The sequence below is a fragment of the Myxine glutinosa genome, chromosome 12, assembly GCF_964187855.1.
Source record: "Myxine glutinosa chromosome 12, kmMyxGlut1.1, whole genome shotgun sequence".
Taxonomy (NCBI): Eukaryota; Metazoa; Chordata; class Myxini; order Myxiniformes; family Myxinidae; genus Myxine; species Myxine glutinosa.
The window spans coordinates 50,962,553-50,979,808 of record NC_136272.1 but is presented as its reverse complement, the minus strand read 5'-3'; the positions used below and the strand labels follow the sequence as shown (position 1 = coordinate 50,979,808).

The window sequence follows — 17,256 nt, the reverse complement described above, 5'->3', positions numbered from 1 at the left end:
TTGTAAAGAACTCTCCATGGGGAATAAAACATGTTAATAATGACGTCATCGGTCACGTGGTTTAGCCGCCATCTTGGAAAAACCTAGCACCTCCAGATCTCCAAAAGTGCTGAATAGAAAAAATTGAGACATGGCTCATTGTAAAGAACTCTCCATGGGGAATCAAATATGGTAATGATGACGTCATCAGTCACGTGGTTCGGCCGCCATCTTGGAACAACCGAAAAATTTTGCACCACTATAGCTCCAAAATTGCTCAACAGAAAAAATTGAGACATGGCTCATTGTAAAGAACTCTCCATGGGGAATCAAATATGGTAATAATGACGTCATCGGTCACGTGGTTTAGCCGCCATCTTGGAAAAACCTAGCACCTCCAGATCTCCAAAAGTGCTGAATAGAAAAAATTGAGACATGGCTCATTGTAAAGAACTCTCCATGGGGAATAAAATATGTTAATGATGACGTCATCGTTCACGTGTTTCGGCCGCCATATTTGTCCTAAATGGCCGATAAAAAGTAAATTCCGGCAAGTCCTCGGTCTCTGACCGATTTTTCATCTGTCTGTTTGTCTGTCTGTCTGTCTGTCTGTCTGTCTGTCTGTCTGTTTGCAGCACTGCGTCTACACCGTTGCACGTAGAATCGCCAAACTTTGCACACATATTGGTCTTGCCCTGGAATAGACTGTGCCCAATTGATGACGTCATCGGTGACGTGGTTCGGCCGCCATCTTGGAAAAACCGAAAAACTTTGCACCTCTATATCTCCGAAAGTACTGAACAGAAAAAATTGAGACATGGCTCGTTGTAAAGAACTCTCCATGGGGAATAAAATACGTAAATGATGACGTCATCAGTCACGTGGTTCTGGCGCCATCTTGGAAAAACCGAAAAACGTTGCGCCACTATATCTCCAAAAGTGCTGAACAGAAAAAATTGAGACTTGGCTCATTGTAAAGAACTCTCCATGGGGAATAAAATATGTTAATGATGACGTCATATGTCACGTGGTCGGCCGCCATCTTGGAAAAACGTCAAAAATTTTCACCACTATAACTCCAAAAGTGCTGAACAGAAAAAATTGAGACATGGCTCATTGTAAAGAACTCTCCATGGGGAATAAAATATGTTAATGATGACGTCATCAGTCACGTGGTCGGCCGCCATCTTGGAAAAACCGAAAAACTCTGCACCTCCACATCTCCAAAAGTCCTGAACAGAAAAAATTGAGGTATGGCTCATTGTAAAGAACTCTCCATGGGGAATAAAATATGTTAATGATGACGTCATCAGTCACGTGGTCGGCCGCCATCTTGGAAAAACGGCAAAACTTTGCACCACGAAATCTCCAAAAGTGCTGAACAGAAAAAATTGAGACATGGCTCATTGTAAAGAACTCTCCATGGGGAATAAAATATGTTAATGATGATGTCATATGTCACGTGGTCGGCCGCCATCTTGGAAAAACGGCAAAACTTTGCACCACTATATCTCCAAAAGTGCTGAACAGAAAAAATTGAGACATGGCTCATTGTAAAGAACTCTCCATGGGGAATAAAATATGTTAATGATGACGTCATCGGTCACGTGGTTCGGCCGCCATATTTGTCCTAAATGGCGGATAAAAAAGTACATTCCGGCAAGTCCTCGGTCTCTGACCGATTTTTCATTTGTCTGTTTGTCTGTCTGTCTGTTTGTCTGTTTGTCTGTCTGTTTGCAGCACTGCGTCTACACCGTTGCACGGAGAATCGCCAAACTTTGCACACATATTGGTCTTGCCCTGGAATAGACTGTGCCCAATTGATGACGTCATCGGTGACGTGGTTCGGCCGCCATCTTGGAAAAACCGAAAAACTTTGCACCTCTATATCTCCGAAAGTACTGAACAGAAAAAATGGAGACATGGCTCATTGTAAAGAACTCTCCATGGGGAATAAAATATGTTAATGATGACGTCATATGTCACGTGGTCGGCCGCCATCTTGGAAAAACGGCAAAAATTTGCACCACTATACTGTATCTCCAAAAGTGCTGAACAGAAAAAATTGAGACATGGCTCATTGTAAAGAACTCTCCATGGGGAATAAAATATGTTAACGATGACGTCATATGTCACGTGGTCGGCCGCCATCTTGGAAAAACGGCAAAAATTTGCACCACTATATCTCCAAAAGTGCTGAACAGAAAAAATTGAGACATGGCTCATTGTAAAGAACTCTCCATGGGGAATAAAATATGTTAATGATGACGTCATCAGTCACGTGGTCGGCCGCCATCTTGGAAAAACGGCAAAACTTTGCACCACGATATCTCCAAAAGTGCTGAACAGAAAAAATTGAGACATGGCTCATTGTAAAGAACGCTCCATGGGGAATAAAATATGTTAATGATGACGTCATCAGTCACGTGGTCGGCCGCCATCTTGGAAAAACCGAAAAACCTAGCACCTCCATATCTCCGAAAGTGCTGAATAGAAAAAATTGAGACATGGCTCATTGTCAAGAACTCTCCATGTGGAATAAAATATGTTAATGATGACGTCATCGGTCACGTGGTGCGGCCGCCATCTTGGAAAAACGGGAAAAAAATCACCTCCATATCTCCGAAAGTGCTGAATAGAAAAAATTGAGACATGGCTCATTGGAAAGAACTCTCCAGGGGGAATAAAATATGTTAATGATGATGTCATCGGTCAGGTGGTTCAGCCGCCATATTTGTCCTAAATGGCCAATAAAAAAGTAAATTCCGGCAAGTCCTCGGTCTCTGACCGATTTTTCATTACTTGCCGGAAAGGATTCCGGCAAGTATGTTGATCTGTTCGTTTGTTTGTCTGTCTGTTTGTCTGTCTGTCTGTTTGTCTGTTTGCAGCACTGCGTCTACACCGTTGCACGGAGAATCGCCAAACTTTGCACACATATTGGTCTTGCCCTGGAATAGACTGTTCCCAATTGATGACGTCATCGGTGACGTGGTTCGGCCGCATCTTGGAAAAACCGAAAAACTTTACACTTCTATATCTCCGAAAGTACTGAACAGAAAAAATTGAGACATGGCTCATTGTAAAGAACTCTCCATGGGGAATAAAATATGTTAATGATGACATCATCAGTCACGTGGTCGGCCGCCATCTTGGAAAAACGGCAAAACTTTGCACCACGAAATCTCCAAAAGTGCTGAACAGAAAAAATTGAGACATGGCTCATTGTAAAGAACTCTCCATGGGGAATAAAATATGTTAATGATGACGTCATATGTCACGTGGTCGGCCGCCATCTTGGAAAAACGGCAAAACTTTGCACCACTATATCGCCAAAAGTGCTGAACAGAAAAAATTGAGACATGGCTCATTGTAAAGAACTCCACATGGGGAATAAAATATGTTAATGATGACGTCATCAGTCACGTGGTCGGCCGCCATCTTGGAAAAACGGCAAAACTTTGCACCACGAAATCTCCAAAAGTGCTGAACAGAAAAAATTGAGACATGGCTCATTGTAAAAAACTCTCCATGGGGAATAAAATATGTTAATGATGTCATATGTCACGTGGTCGGCCGCCATCTTGGAAAAACGGCAAAACTTTGCACCACTATATCTCCAAAAGTGCTGAACAGAAAAAATTGAGACATGGCTCATTGTAAAGAAGTCTCCATGGGGAATAAAATTTGTTAATGATGACGTCATATGTCACGTGGTTCGGCCGCCATCTTGGAAAAACCGAAATATTTTGCACCTCCATATCTCTGAATGTGCTGAATAGAAAAATTTGAGACATGGCTCATTGTAAAGAACTCTCCATGGGGAATAAAATATGTTAATGATGATGCCATCGGTCAGGTGGTTCGGCCGCCATCTTGGAAAAACCGAAAAACTTTGCACCTCCATATCTCCGAAAGTGCTGAACAGAAAAAATTGAGACATGGCTCATTGTTAATAACTCTCCATGGGGAATAAAAAATGTTAATGATGACGTCATATGTCACGTGGTTCGGCCGCCATCTTGGACAAACCGAAAACTTTGCACCTCAACAGCTCCGAAAGTGCTGAATAGAAAAAATTGAGACATGGCTCATTGTAAAGAACTCTCCATGGGGAATAAAATATGTTAATGATGACGTCATCGGTCACGTGGTTCGGTCGCCATATTTGTCCTAAATGGCCGATAAAAAAGTACATTCCGGCAAGTCCTCGGTCTCTGACCGATTTTTCATCTGTCTGTCTGTCTGTCTGTCTGTTTGTCTGTCTGTCTGTTTGCAGCACTGCGTCTACACCGTTGCACGTAGAATCGCCAAACTTTGCACACATATTGGTCTTGCCCTGGAATAGACTGTGCCCAATTGATGACGTCATCGGTCACGTGGTTCGGCCGCCATCTTGGAAAAACCGAAAAACCTTGCACCTCCATATCTCCGAAAGTACTGAACAGGAAAAATTGAGACATGGCTCATTGTAAAGAACTCTCCATGGGGAATACAATATGTTAATGATGACGTCATCAGTCACGTGGTTCGGCCGCCATCTTGGAAAAACCGAAAAAATTTGCACCGTTACATCTCCGAAAGAACTGAACAGAAAAAATTGAGACATGGCTCATTGTAAAGAACTCTATGGGGAATAAAATATGTTAATGATGACGTCATCAGTCACGTGGTCGCCCGCCATCTTGGAAAAACGGCAAAACTTTGCACCACTATATCTCCAAAAGTGCTGAACAGAAAAAATTGAGACATGGCTCATTGTAAAGAACTCTCCATGGGGAATAAAATATGTTAATGATGATGTCATATGTCACGTGGTCGGCCGCCATCTTGGAAAAACGGCAAAACTTTGCACCACTATATCTCCAAAAGTGCTGAACAGACAAAATTGAGACATGGCTCATTGGAAAGAACTCTCCATGGGGAATAAAATATGTTAATGATGTCATATGTCACGTGGTCGGCCGCCATCTTGGAAAAACGGCAAAACTTTGCACCACTATATCTCCAAAAGTGCTGAACAGAAAAAATTGAGACATGGCTCATTGTGAAGAACTCTCCATGTGGAATAAAATATGTAAATGATGACGTCATCAGTCAAGTGGTTGGCCGCCATCTTGGAAAAACGGAAAAAATTTTCACCTCCATATCTCCGAAAGTGCTGAATAGAAAAAATTGAGACATGGCTCATTGGAAAGAACTCTCCAGGGGGAATAAAATATGTTAATGATGACGTCATCAGTCACGTCGTTCTGCTGCCATCTTGGAAAATTCGAAAAACTTTGCACCTCCATATCTCCGAAGGTGCTGAATAGAAAAAATTGAGACATGGCTCATTGGAAAGAACTCTCCATGGGGAATAAAATATGTTAATTATGACGTCATCGGTCACGTGGTTCGGCCGCCATCTTGGAAAATCCGAAAAACGTTGCACCTCTATCTCCAAAAGTTCTGAACAGAAAAAATTGAGACATGGCTCATTGTAAAGAACTCTCCATGGGGAATAAAATATGTTAATAATGACGTCATAGGTCACGTGGTTCGGCCGCCATCTTGGAAAAACCGTAAAACCTAGCACCTCCATATCTCTGAAAGTGCTGAATAGAAAAAATTGCGACATGACTCATTGTAAAGAACTCTCCATGGGGAATAAAATATGTTAATAATGATGTCATAGGTCACGTGGTTCGGCCGCCATCTTGGAAAAACCGTAAAACCTAGCACCTCCATATCTGTGAAAGTGCTGAATAGAAAAAATTGAGACATGACTCATTGTAAAGAACTCTCCATGGGGAATAAAATATGTTAATAATGACGTCATCGGTCACGTGGTTTAGCCGCCATCTTGGAAAAACCTAGCACCTCCAGATCTCCAAAAGTGCTGAATAGAAAAAATTGAGACATGGCTCATTGTAAAGAACTCTCCATGGGGAATCAAATATGGTAATGATGACGTCATCAGTCACGTGGTTCGGCCGCCATCTTGGAAAAAGCGAAAAATTTTGCACCACTATAGCTCCAAAATTGCTCAACAGAAAAAATTGAGACATGGCTCATTGTAAAGAACTCTCCTTGGGGAATCAAATATGGTAATAATGACGTCATCGGTCACGTGGTTTAGCCGCCATCTTGGAAAAACCTAGCACCTCCAGATCTCCAAAAGTGCTGAATAGAAAAAATTGAGACATGGCTCATTGTAAAGAACTCTCCATGGGGAATAAAATATGTTAATGATGACGTCATCGTTCACGTGTTTCGGCCGCCATATTTGTCCTAAATGGCCGATAAAAAGTAAATTCCGGCAAGTCCTCGGTCTCTGACCGATTTTTCATCTGTTTGTCTGTCTGTCTTTGCAGCACTATGTCTACACCGTTGCACGTAGAATCGCCAAACTTTGCACACATTTGTCTTGCCCTGGAATAGACTGTGCCCAATTGATGACGTCATCAGTCACGTGGTTCGGCCGCCACCTTGGAATAACCGAAAAACTTTGCACCTCCATATCTCCAAAAGTGCTGAATAGAACAAATTGAGACATGGCTCATTTTAAAGAACTCTCCACGGGGAATAAAATATGTTAATGATGACGTCATCGGTCACGTGGTTCGGCCGCCATCTTGAAAAAACCGAATAACTTAACACCTCTATCTCCAAAAGTGCTGAATAGAAAAAATTGAGACATGGCTCGTTGTAAAGCACTCTCCATGGGGAATAAAATATGTTAATTATGTCGTCATCAGTTACGTGGTTCGGCCGCCATATTTGTCCTAAATGGCCGATAAAAAAGTAAATTCCGGCAAGTCCTCGGTCTCTGACCGATTTTTCATCTGTTTGTCTGTTTGCAGCACTATGTCTGCACCGTTGCACGTAGAATCGCCAAACTTTGCACACATATTTGTCTTGCCCAGGAATAGACTCTGCCCAATTGATGACGTCATCGGTCACGTGGTTCGGCCGCTATCTTGGAAAAACCGAAAAACTTTGCACCTCTATATCTCCGAAAGTGCTGAATAGAGAAAATTGAGACATGGCTCATTGTGAAGAACTCTCCATGGGGAATAAAATATGTTAATGATGATGTCATTGGTGCATCCATTATGATGTCATAATTCGACAAGTACAAAACTTCATCCGATCAAGATGAAATTTCTTGAGCATAATCGAGGAATAAATTAGTTTAGAAAACAAATAATGATGACGTCATCGGTCACGTGATTCGGCCGCCATATTTGTCCAAAATGGCCGATAAAAAAAGTATATTCCGGCAAGTCCTCGGTCTCTGACCGATTTGTCATCTGGTTGTCTGTCTGTTTGTCTGCATAGAATAAATATGATTTTCTCTGCAACCGCTGGTCCGATTTACAGGAAATTTTCACCGTAAGTGCAACTCCACCTGATAATTTGATAATGATTATTATGATGTCATATGTCACGTGGTATTGGCACCATCTTGGAAAAACCGAAAAACATTGCACCTCTATATCTCCAAAAGTGCTGCATATACAAAATTGAGACATGGCTCATTGTAAAGAACTCTCCATGTGGAATAACATATGTTAATGATGATGTCATAGGTGCCTCCATTATGACGTCATAATTCGACAAGTACAAAACTTTATCCGATCAACGTAATTTCTTGAACATCATCTAGGGATAATTTGGGGGAGAAAAAAAAAGATGATGATGTCATCAGTCACGTGGTTTGGCCGCCATATTTGTCGAAACACAAAAGCCTTAAAAACCACTGAAAATACGTCCTGGCGAGGGTCTGTAATCTCTGATTGCTCTTTTTAGTTTAAACTGTTTTCGTTATTTTGAGGATAGGTAAGAAGAAGAAGAAGTCTGAATACAGGCTTTTCATTTTCAGATGCTTTCTGGTGTTTTTCAGGCTTTGCTTGCACACTTCCTCTTCATCACCATCCTTGTTCGTTTTATGGAGAGGACATTTGACCTTTAAATTGACCTACTTAATCTGCAATTTTTTAGATGATTTGCAAGGAATCAGGACACATCATGACTCTCATCCCTCTCTTGTATGATGTGTGACTGGACACACCAAATGAGGAATACAAGACACCCCAATTCAGCAACTTGTGGGGGGGGAAAGGCTCACACAGCAAGATGGTGGTGGATCGTGTGCAGCCACCGGCTGCTGGTTGCAACATTTTCAGTGGACACATCTGCCGCTGATGCAATTTCTCTCCATAACCAGTTATCTGGTACTCATTTTGCCGACCTCGGAAGGATGATAGGCTGAGCCAACTGCATCTGGCGTTAATTCAACAGGATTCGAACTCAAGACCTTAGGATCCCAAGCCCGTCGCCCTAACGCCCTAACCATTAGGCCAACACCAGGACACAGCAAGATAAATCACAGGATAATGAAGGCACAGGTAAAGCTCGGCCATCATGCCTAGGACATATTGACTTACCAGCACTCATGGAATTCAAACAATGCTGCTCGGACAACTAACCACAAGTACACGAGAATTGATAAGGATGTCAGCACACTGTGACCTACTATTTCAATATACGGAAGTCGAAGGTCTTGGAACAGCATAACAACACAGGGAAGCAGGTTGACAGACAAAATGAAAGACGGAGGGGGAACAGGCAGACAAAAACACACACAGTTTACGTATTCCAGCATAAGTAGGGGAATAACCTGGAGGGAGTGGGTTTGGGGGGTGTGGGGGGGGGGGGGGGTCAGTGAGGGTAATAAAAATAAAGATACCGAGGGGTCTTTAATATCCATTGGCTAAATGTGAATAAGACCGCTGGCTTTCCATCCCCAGCTGAAGGACCGAATTGCAGCGCTCTCAAGCAGCACTGCAGCAACACGAATAAAGGTGACCCCATTTTGGGTGAAACTCAGCAGCAGACAACTTGGCGAGCACACGGCCAACTGTGCTATCCTGTTCACCTACATTTGGAGTATAGTCCCGCACAGTTCATATTTGTGATGAGAAAGGCCAGGTTATATCAAAGCATGAAATAGCAGATTGCTGAAATTGATGAAAGACTTATTTTGTCAAATTAAATCACAACTTCAGAAAACAAGAGGTCTCCGAAGTAGATATCGGTGGGGTTCGGGCAGACTGCTGCGGCAAGAATGAGACACAGAGGGGAAATGTTTAAAACAAACCAACTTTAGACTGATTTCCGCTCGCTAATCCCACGCTCACATGCCTGTATGCCAAGGAGCACAGCAATTGTTACCATGTGCTAGACTAACCATGAACGGTATTATTTTAAAACTTGGGCACATCTTGAAAAACACCTAACTTTTACCCAACCAATGAGTTTACCTGAATGTGTCTCAGGCCTGCTGCAAATGGTATGACATCACTGGCAACTTAGTGTAAAAGCACTTTAAAAAGAATGAAACGGTACAAACAAGGTTAGTTTTACCTCTTACATGAGCCTCGACTTAGTATACATTTTTAAAAAATCTTACCATCAGCAGCCTCGATGGGAACCTGTGACATTGCAGCAGCGTCGTTTGTAGACCCTTTACCTCTACTGACTGCTTCCGCAGACCTATTTTTCCGGTCGATGTGCTTTGACGAAGGTGCACGGACACCATTATGCTTGGAGGAACTTTTGGATCTTTTGGCGGGCCTTTCTCCCTTGTTATGATCCTGGTTCTCCTGGGAAGGTCCATAGTCTTTGTTGGGCCATCCATTGGAGCATTGCTCATTGATGAGCATCTGTGACTCGTTCATCCCACAGGCTACCGGTGTTACATCAAGTGCATCTGTAAGTTGGTAGAGATGGACAAATTGCATGAGTTATTGGTTTATACATACAAATCTAAATTATTAGGTTATGCAAACCTGAACACAAATCCTCTTTCAGATCCACATGGTCTCAAGGAATTGAAGAACCAGAAAATGCAAGAAATATGAGACTTATTAACAACAGAATATATATATATATATATATATACTAGCAGAAGTACCCGGCATTGCCGGGCGGGGGAGGGGAGGGGAACGGGGGGGAGGGGAGGGGAGGGGAACGGGGGGGAGGGGAGAAGAGTGGGAGGGGGAGGGGGAGAGGGGAGAAGAGGGGGAGAGGGGAGAAGAGGGGGGATGGGGAGGGTGAGGGATTGGATGGGGTGGGAGGGGGAGGGGGAGGGGGGAGGGGAGGGGGGAGGGGAGGGGGGGAGGAGGGAGGGGGGGAGGGGAGGGGGTAAGGGGGGAGGGAGGAGGGGAGGGGGGAGGGGGAGGGGGAAGGGGGAGGGGAGGGAGGAGGGGAGGGGGAGGGGGAGGGGGAAGGGGGAGGGGAGGGGGGAGGGGGAAAGGGAGGGGGAGGGGGAGGGGGAAAGGGAGGGGGAAGGGGGAGGGGGAAAAGGGAGGGGGAGGGGGAAATGGAGGGGGAGGGGATAAGGGGAGGGGGGAGGGGAGAAGGGGAGGGGTAGGGTGGAGGGGGAAGGGAAGGGGGGACGGAGGGGGAAGGGGGAAGGGGTAGGGAAGGGGATGGCCAGTCAACAATGACGTTGCAATTCTCATGGTCGGAGAGCAGCACAACAATCGGACATAGTCCTGCATATTCGCAACAGCACGAAGCGGATTTTGGAGACTCACCGATCCTGTGACGTCCTCCAGTACCGGCGTTGCCGGGCGGGGGAAGGGAGACCCGTACATTCCAACCCGTACATTCGCCCTCTCGACTCAAGCTCACTCGGACAAAAGCCTCGCACAAATTACACCGTGAAGGCCCAATGGTCATGTCTATGCCACAAATCACGGGCGCACTGAATTGAAAATATATAGAACGCTCATACTCCGTGAAAAGTGAAGCCGCTGTGTCGCCATCTTGGTCAGCACGACTCCACCAACTCGCTTCGCGGATCTCGTTTTGTGCGGCAATAAACTGCTCCAATCGGTTACAGAAGGGTTGTGGAAAGACGTTCCACAGCTGTTTCAAAGACATTTAATTCATATCGCACAAAATCGATACAAAACACGATCGCATAAAAGGTGAAAAAACGTGTGACGTGACGGGATGGAACATCACGTGATCGCTCTGAGCGAAACGGCTCGACCAACTCGCTTCGCGGATCTCGTTTTGTGCGGCAATAAACTGCTCCAATCGGTTACGGAAGGGTTGTGGAAAGACGTTCCACAGCTGTTTCAAAGACATTTAATTCATATCGCACAAAATCGATACAAAAAACGATCGCATAAAAGGTGAAAAAACGTGTGACGTGTGACGGGATGGAACATCACGTGATCGCTCTGAGCGAATCAGTCTGGCGGCGGGAATGGAACATCACGTGATCACTCTGAGCGAATCAGCGAGCTGCTCTGGAACGGCTGAGATTAGCGGGTACTTCGCTGAACTGCGCTGAGGTAAATATGAATAAAAAATATGGATCGTCAAATATTTTGAGTTCGGCCATGTTCGTCCCAGGCTCAATGGCCATGTCTATGTCAAATATCAAGCACGTAAGCCTCTCCGTTTAGGAGTCTATCGGTAACATTACACACACACACACACAAACTGTGTTTTATATATTGTTACGGATATGGGATTTGCATCCATCCATATCCGCTTGTAAATATTCCCCTATTTCCTCAATACTTCCCAACTATCCCCAATCCCCCATTCCCTAGTCCCATTTTCTGTAAACAACACTCTGTAGACCCGACCTCCCCCTATTTCCCCCATTAAATGTCGTGCCCAGGTTCACCGCATCTCATGTAAGACAACTATAGGACATCTTGCTAGTTATTCTTAGTCTATGTCAGTTAAGGACTCGTTTCCATTAATTCTGACCCTTCGTTGCACCAGAATGTGATTGTATGGCACCGTTAGGAAGTTTAGGACCTCCCAATACCTCCCCGCATCTCTTCCTCACGGTTCAGCAACAACAACAACAACAACAGCAACGGCAGCGGCGTGCACAGGGAGTGCGCGTCCTCACTCCGGCTTGGTTGGTAGGGGGTGTTGGGAGGGCACGAGGCCTTCCCAACGAGCCGCCATCGAACATGTGCTCGACGGGGTTACCAAATAGGGGCTCCCTGTCAGCTCCTCGTCAAGGGCGGAGCCCGGTAACCCCCGCACCCAATGGAAGCGGCGGACCGGCCCCAGGGGGGCGGAGCCAACCAGCCGAGGGCGTGTCACTCCCCGCTGAGCATGCGCAGGAAGAGGGAGGTGACGTCAGATGCGCGCTGAGCTTGAAGCAAGAGAGACGTCCCTTCCGAGCGCTGTGACACCTCCCTGCATCTCTTGGACCGTGCTTGATCCTGTCCCCGAGCCAAGGTGCACCTTGTGCTATCAACCTACCTGTCCATTCCTGCCATCAACCCCTGTGTAAGTCTACCTTGTTCCGTTTGTCTGTGGTCTGTCGGGGATAAGATAAGACTGTAATTAAGTGCCTATCTCTTCTGTGTCTTTACCTCACTACCTTGTAATCTACCCCCTTTTCTCCACCACTGTAATTATACTCTCCTCCGGAGGTCTTGAGAACTGTACCCCTTGCGTCGTTTCATCTATCCCAGTCGTTGTGTCCTTTCCATCATTGATTTGGCATAGCGCGATTTGGTCAACGTCTGGGTGGAATCCGGTGAGTTGGGGAAGAATCGGGGGAACTGTTAGGTCGCGGCAATACCACCGCTCGGTAAATAACATCTTAACCGCGTCCGTAACAATTGGTGTCAGGAGTGGGATACGGACCCGAAGCGCGCTTAACGCGCTCAAAATTACAAGTCACCGAAATTTGATTTTGTTTTACAAAACCCGAATTTTGAAAGTCGCGCTATGGGAGATCAAGACGGCTGGGTTCCGGTAGAGGAGAGTGAGGCAGGGTCGATCCAGGACCAAATGGAGGGACATGAGGAGAGCGAAGCAGTGAGGTCGGCAGGTTCACAAAATGGCGTCCTCGTGCACGAGGTTACGGGCGCGCAAAATGGCGCCTCGCACATGGCTACGGCGACCGCGCCCGCGACCGTAGCAGCGGCGCTGGTGGATTTGAACCTTTTTTTTATACAAATGAAGGCCCTTATGGACAAGAATGGAGAAGAATTGGAAAGCAGAATGATGGGGGTAATGAGGGACGGAGCGAGGGCTCAGAGTGAGCAATTGGGGGTAATGGGGAACCGGATGGATGCTCAGAGTGAGCAAATGAGGGCTCAGAGTGAGCAAATGAGGGCTGATAGTGAGCGATTGGGGGGCGAAATGGGGGGCAAAATGGGAGAAATGGGGGAACGGTTAGAACAAAGGATGGGGTCCAATAGCGAGAAATTGAGGGATGACATGGGAAACCAGATCGGGGGTTTAAGGAATGACATGGGGGCCCAGATCGGAGGGTTAGGGAGTAGAATAGAGGGATTAGACAATAGATTAGGGGAAATACAGGAGGGGTTAACGGGGGTAGAAAACAGAATGGCCGCTCAAGAGAATCAAATGGAAGGGATGAAAAAGGGGTTAGAGGGGTTAGAAAATAGTATGGAAGGCAAATTGAGGGACATGAGGGACCAAGCGGAAAGGGAAGTTAAACAAATGGGGCAGCAGATAGAGGGGGTCAGAATGGGGGTAGAAACTAAATTGGATGCTCACAGGGAGGAAATGGAGCAGATGAGGGTGGCATCTGGGCAGGAGATGCAAGTGATGGGAGACGAGATCAGAAGAGGTGTGAGTGAGGGGGTCGGAGGAGTGCGCGAGGGGGTGAGGCACTGTAAGGAGCGCATGGAGAAGGAGGTGAGAAAGGGGACTGTAAAATTGCAAGGTGGTATAGAGGAGTTGACGCTGAGAGTAGAACAGCTGACAGTGGGACAAAAGGAGTTGGGGGACCAGGTAAAGAAGAACACAGCGGTAATAGAGGGATTAAAATCAACACAGAAGGAGATGAAAAAGGACGTAGGGGTAATTAAAAAAGAGTGTCAGACGGTACATGAGGACCTGACGAGGAAAATGAACAAGGTGGTAGAGGTGATGGAGGTTAAAGAGCGGCAGGTGCGGGAGCACATAGAAAAAAATAAGGTGGAGTTAGAGGAAGAACTTAAGGGGGCGCACGAGGAGATGAAGGAGGTGAAGCAGAAATTAGAAGAAGTGGAAGAAGGGGTGAGCGAAATTAAGAAGCGACGGAGAGAGGATAAGAAAGAGATAAAAGAGGAAGTAAAAGAATTGGTCCAAAGTCTGTGTTCGGATCGTGATGATGTGCTCATTAACCGGATGAGGGATTCGCAGGTGACGGAGGAGAAGCGAAGAGAAAGAGGACCCGGTGTAAATGGTGACCAATATGGTCGTGCGTATGATGCGCCGGGTGATTTAATAAGCTTGGGGGTCGAGATGGACCCGGATGTTCGTGAGAGGCCACGAGTGAGGTGTATGGCTGGTCCGGAGTGTTTGGAACGAGGGTGCGAGCAAGAGGGTCCGGTGATGGGAGAGGTGCGAGGTGTGAGTGAGCCAGGTTGTGGTGGTATGGAATGGGTAGCGGGTTGCGGAAGCGTGACCCATGCATCGACACCAACAGGGGTAGTTTTTAGAGGGACAGGGGAGGCACGGGAGCCCCTTGGGGGTAATGTACTGTGGGGGCCCGGCCGGTTCGGCCCCGCGCTGACCCCGCAAGGGGCGACGCACGGGGTCCGGCAGGCGGGCAACGACTCGCATACGAGGTGGTCCCACAAGGTCCCACTCGCGCCGTATGACGGCAAGAGTGATCTACGCGCATACCTGGCGCAGTTTGACTGTGTGTGTAAGGGCAACGGTTGGGGTGAGGACGAAGGTGGAGTACACCTGGTGGCCGCATTGCGCGGCGCGGCGGCGGAGGTGCTGACGGCATTACCACCGGGTGCTCTCACCCTGCCAGCCCTCCGCGACGCCCTAATTAATCGATTCGGCATTGAACAGCAGAGCGAGCTTGTTAAAGCTCAGCTCGCGCTGCGAAAACGCAAGCCCCAGGAAGCCATCGGGGAACTTGCCCATGACATTCGCCGCGCAGTGGGGATCGCACATGCTAACATGGCAGCGGATTCCCGGGAAAGCCTGGCGCTGGACCATTTTATCCAGGCCCTCCCGGATATTGAACTCCGGCAACAGCTCGCCATGTGGCGCCCGCAGACTCTGAGCCAGGCGGCTGACGCTGCAGCCCGTTGGGAAGCAGCGAGGCCCCTGGCCCGGGGGAGCGAGCGTCACGCAATGGCGGTCCGCCAGGTGGGACCCCCGATGGAGGGAGGACCCCTTAGGGGGCCCGCCCCCGACGTGAGTCCTGACCTGGCGGGCATGGTCCGGAGATTGGTGGACCAGCGCCTGGCGGGACCTGGACCATGGCAGGCGGCCCCGGAGGTGGCCCGCGGTGGACCACGAGCGGGTAATCCAATTCGGACCTTCAGGGGGGGGAATTTGGAATTCCGGAGACAAGCACCTTATCAGGTGAGGTGCTATACTTGCAACCGTCTGGGTCACCTGGCGCGGCACTGTCGAGCCACGCGCCGGGATGATCCCCGGCGGTTGAGGTCCTTAACTCCGCCCAGGGGGGAGCGGGTTAGCCGACCCCAGACACCCCCCCGCCAGCCCCCAGGAAACTAGAAGGTTAGTAGGAGACTTAGGAGTCGGAGTAGGTTAGTAGGAGTAGGTTAGTAGGAGTAGGTTAGTAGGAGAATATTTAAGTAGGAGACTTGGTACCTGTAGTGGGGACGTAGTAGCTTAGTGTTTGATAATGACGTGGGAGCGCTGAGTGTAAGGGAAGACGGAGGAGCGCGAGTTTTAGAAGGGAGTAGACAGAGCAGACGATGCAGTATGAATGGAAGTGCTGGTGAGCAGCTTCAAATGAGGCATCGGTGAGGCAATGCTCCGAGGTGTGTGTGAGTGTACAAGTGATGAATGAGAGAGCATTGCGGATGAGTGTCATGGTGAGTAGTGAGTGTTGTGGATCAGCGCGAATGCGCTTGGGGGAGAGAAGGGTGCAGGCGGCACCAAGTATGAGAGCACAGGTGTGCAAGTACAGGTGTGTGGAATATATGGAGCAGAGAATGAGTGGTGTAGAGAGAGTTGGAGTAAGTGGTACGGAGTGGTGTGCATGGTGCGAAGGTGTGGATGGGGGAAGAGTGGACCCCTTTTCACGAGTACCCGGGGAGGGTAGTTTAAAGAATAGTTAGAAGGTATAGGTAAATTGTGGTTGGATATTGGCATTTGTGGTGCGGTTGCAGAATGGTATTGTGGATGGGTGCATTGGTGTGGTGAAATTGGCTGGTCGTGTGGCCTGTTAGTATGAGGGTGAATGGTTGGGCACTCCGCCACTGTTAGATGTCGGCCAGGTGAGGCCGCAGGTGGGCTCTGGGAGCCGTTAGTGTCAGTGGGTGCCTGAGGATCCCGGGTGTGGATCGGGCAGGCCGTGCCAGAGAGGGCACTGAGGGGGTGAGAGTGCGAGAGGCCTTCCCCAGTTAGTTAGGTTAGGGTTAGGAGCAGGTGAGCTCGGTAGGCAACAACAGTGGTGGAGGTGTGCAGGTGGGCGGACCAGCTGGGAGCGTCACACGACCCAGCACCGAAATTGTGCGGGGGCACGAGTGTTGAATCGGGGAGTGAGACCCAAATTGATGGTGTGCACCACAGATGGTCAATGGGATTTTGGTTCTTCGAACCACATAGAGTAATGAGGGCCAATGGTTTGGCAGGAGAAAGACCCCGGGTATGTGTAAAGTTGTTAAAGTCATTTAGGAAATAGTTAGGATTGATGAACCTGTCGCACCATACGCAGCCACTTGCCTGAGGTGATGATGATGACTCCACACCTGTGTTTTCTTTGTTTTGTGTTGCAGGAGAGAAGAATTGCTGTTTGGATTTGTGAGACGCATCACGACGTGGATAAGACATTGCGGTGATTCCACTCTCTCCCTCCTTAGGAGGGACTGATGATGAATTGGTGATGGCAGATTTTGATGTTGAGTTGGAGATGGCAGATTTTGATGAGAGTTGGAAATGGCAAATTTGATTGGTTAGGAAGGAGAGAAGACGAATTTGGTTGATGGGAGGAACGGGGAAGACAGTAGGGACGTTTGTTGATGTGTAAAGTAGATGTTTATGGGTAGTGTTGTGTTTTGTGGATACAGTAAGGGGTAAGGGAGGGGCAATGTAGGTTACCTGGTGGGGGGGGGGGGGCGTACGGTAGGAACGTACCTGTCTCACCTGGTTCCCATGTGCCCCCAGTGTGCATTACCTTGTATTGCATGCACTTTTGCGCCCTTACCACCTTACTCACTTGTCTTCTTTTGTCTCCCACCTCCGAGGATCTGGCTTTGGGGCCAGAGAGAGAGGAGAGAGAGGTGCTGGCTCCAC

At 47.6% G+C, this 17,256-nt stretch overlaps 1 protein-coding gene across 1 annotated transcript in view; it reads right to left on the bottom strand.

Annotated features, from left to right (window-relative positions):
* Window positions 1–17,256, bottom strand: part of LOC137437823 (uncharacterized) — a 133,992-nt gene that overhangs the window by 79,764 nt on the left and 36,972 nt on the right. The window contains exon 4 of the mRNA XM_068132477.2: window positions 9,434–9,733. Within this exon, the coding sequence (XP_067988578.2) occupies window positions 9,434–9,733 (300 nt within the window). The remainder of the gene's footprint in view (window positions 1–9,433; window positions 9,734–17,256) is intronic.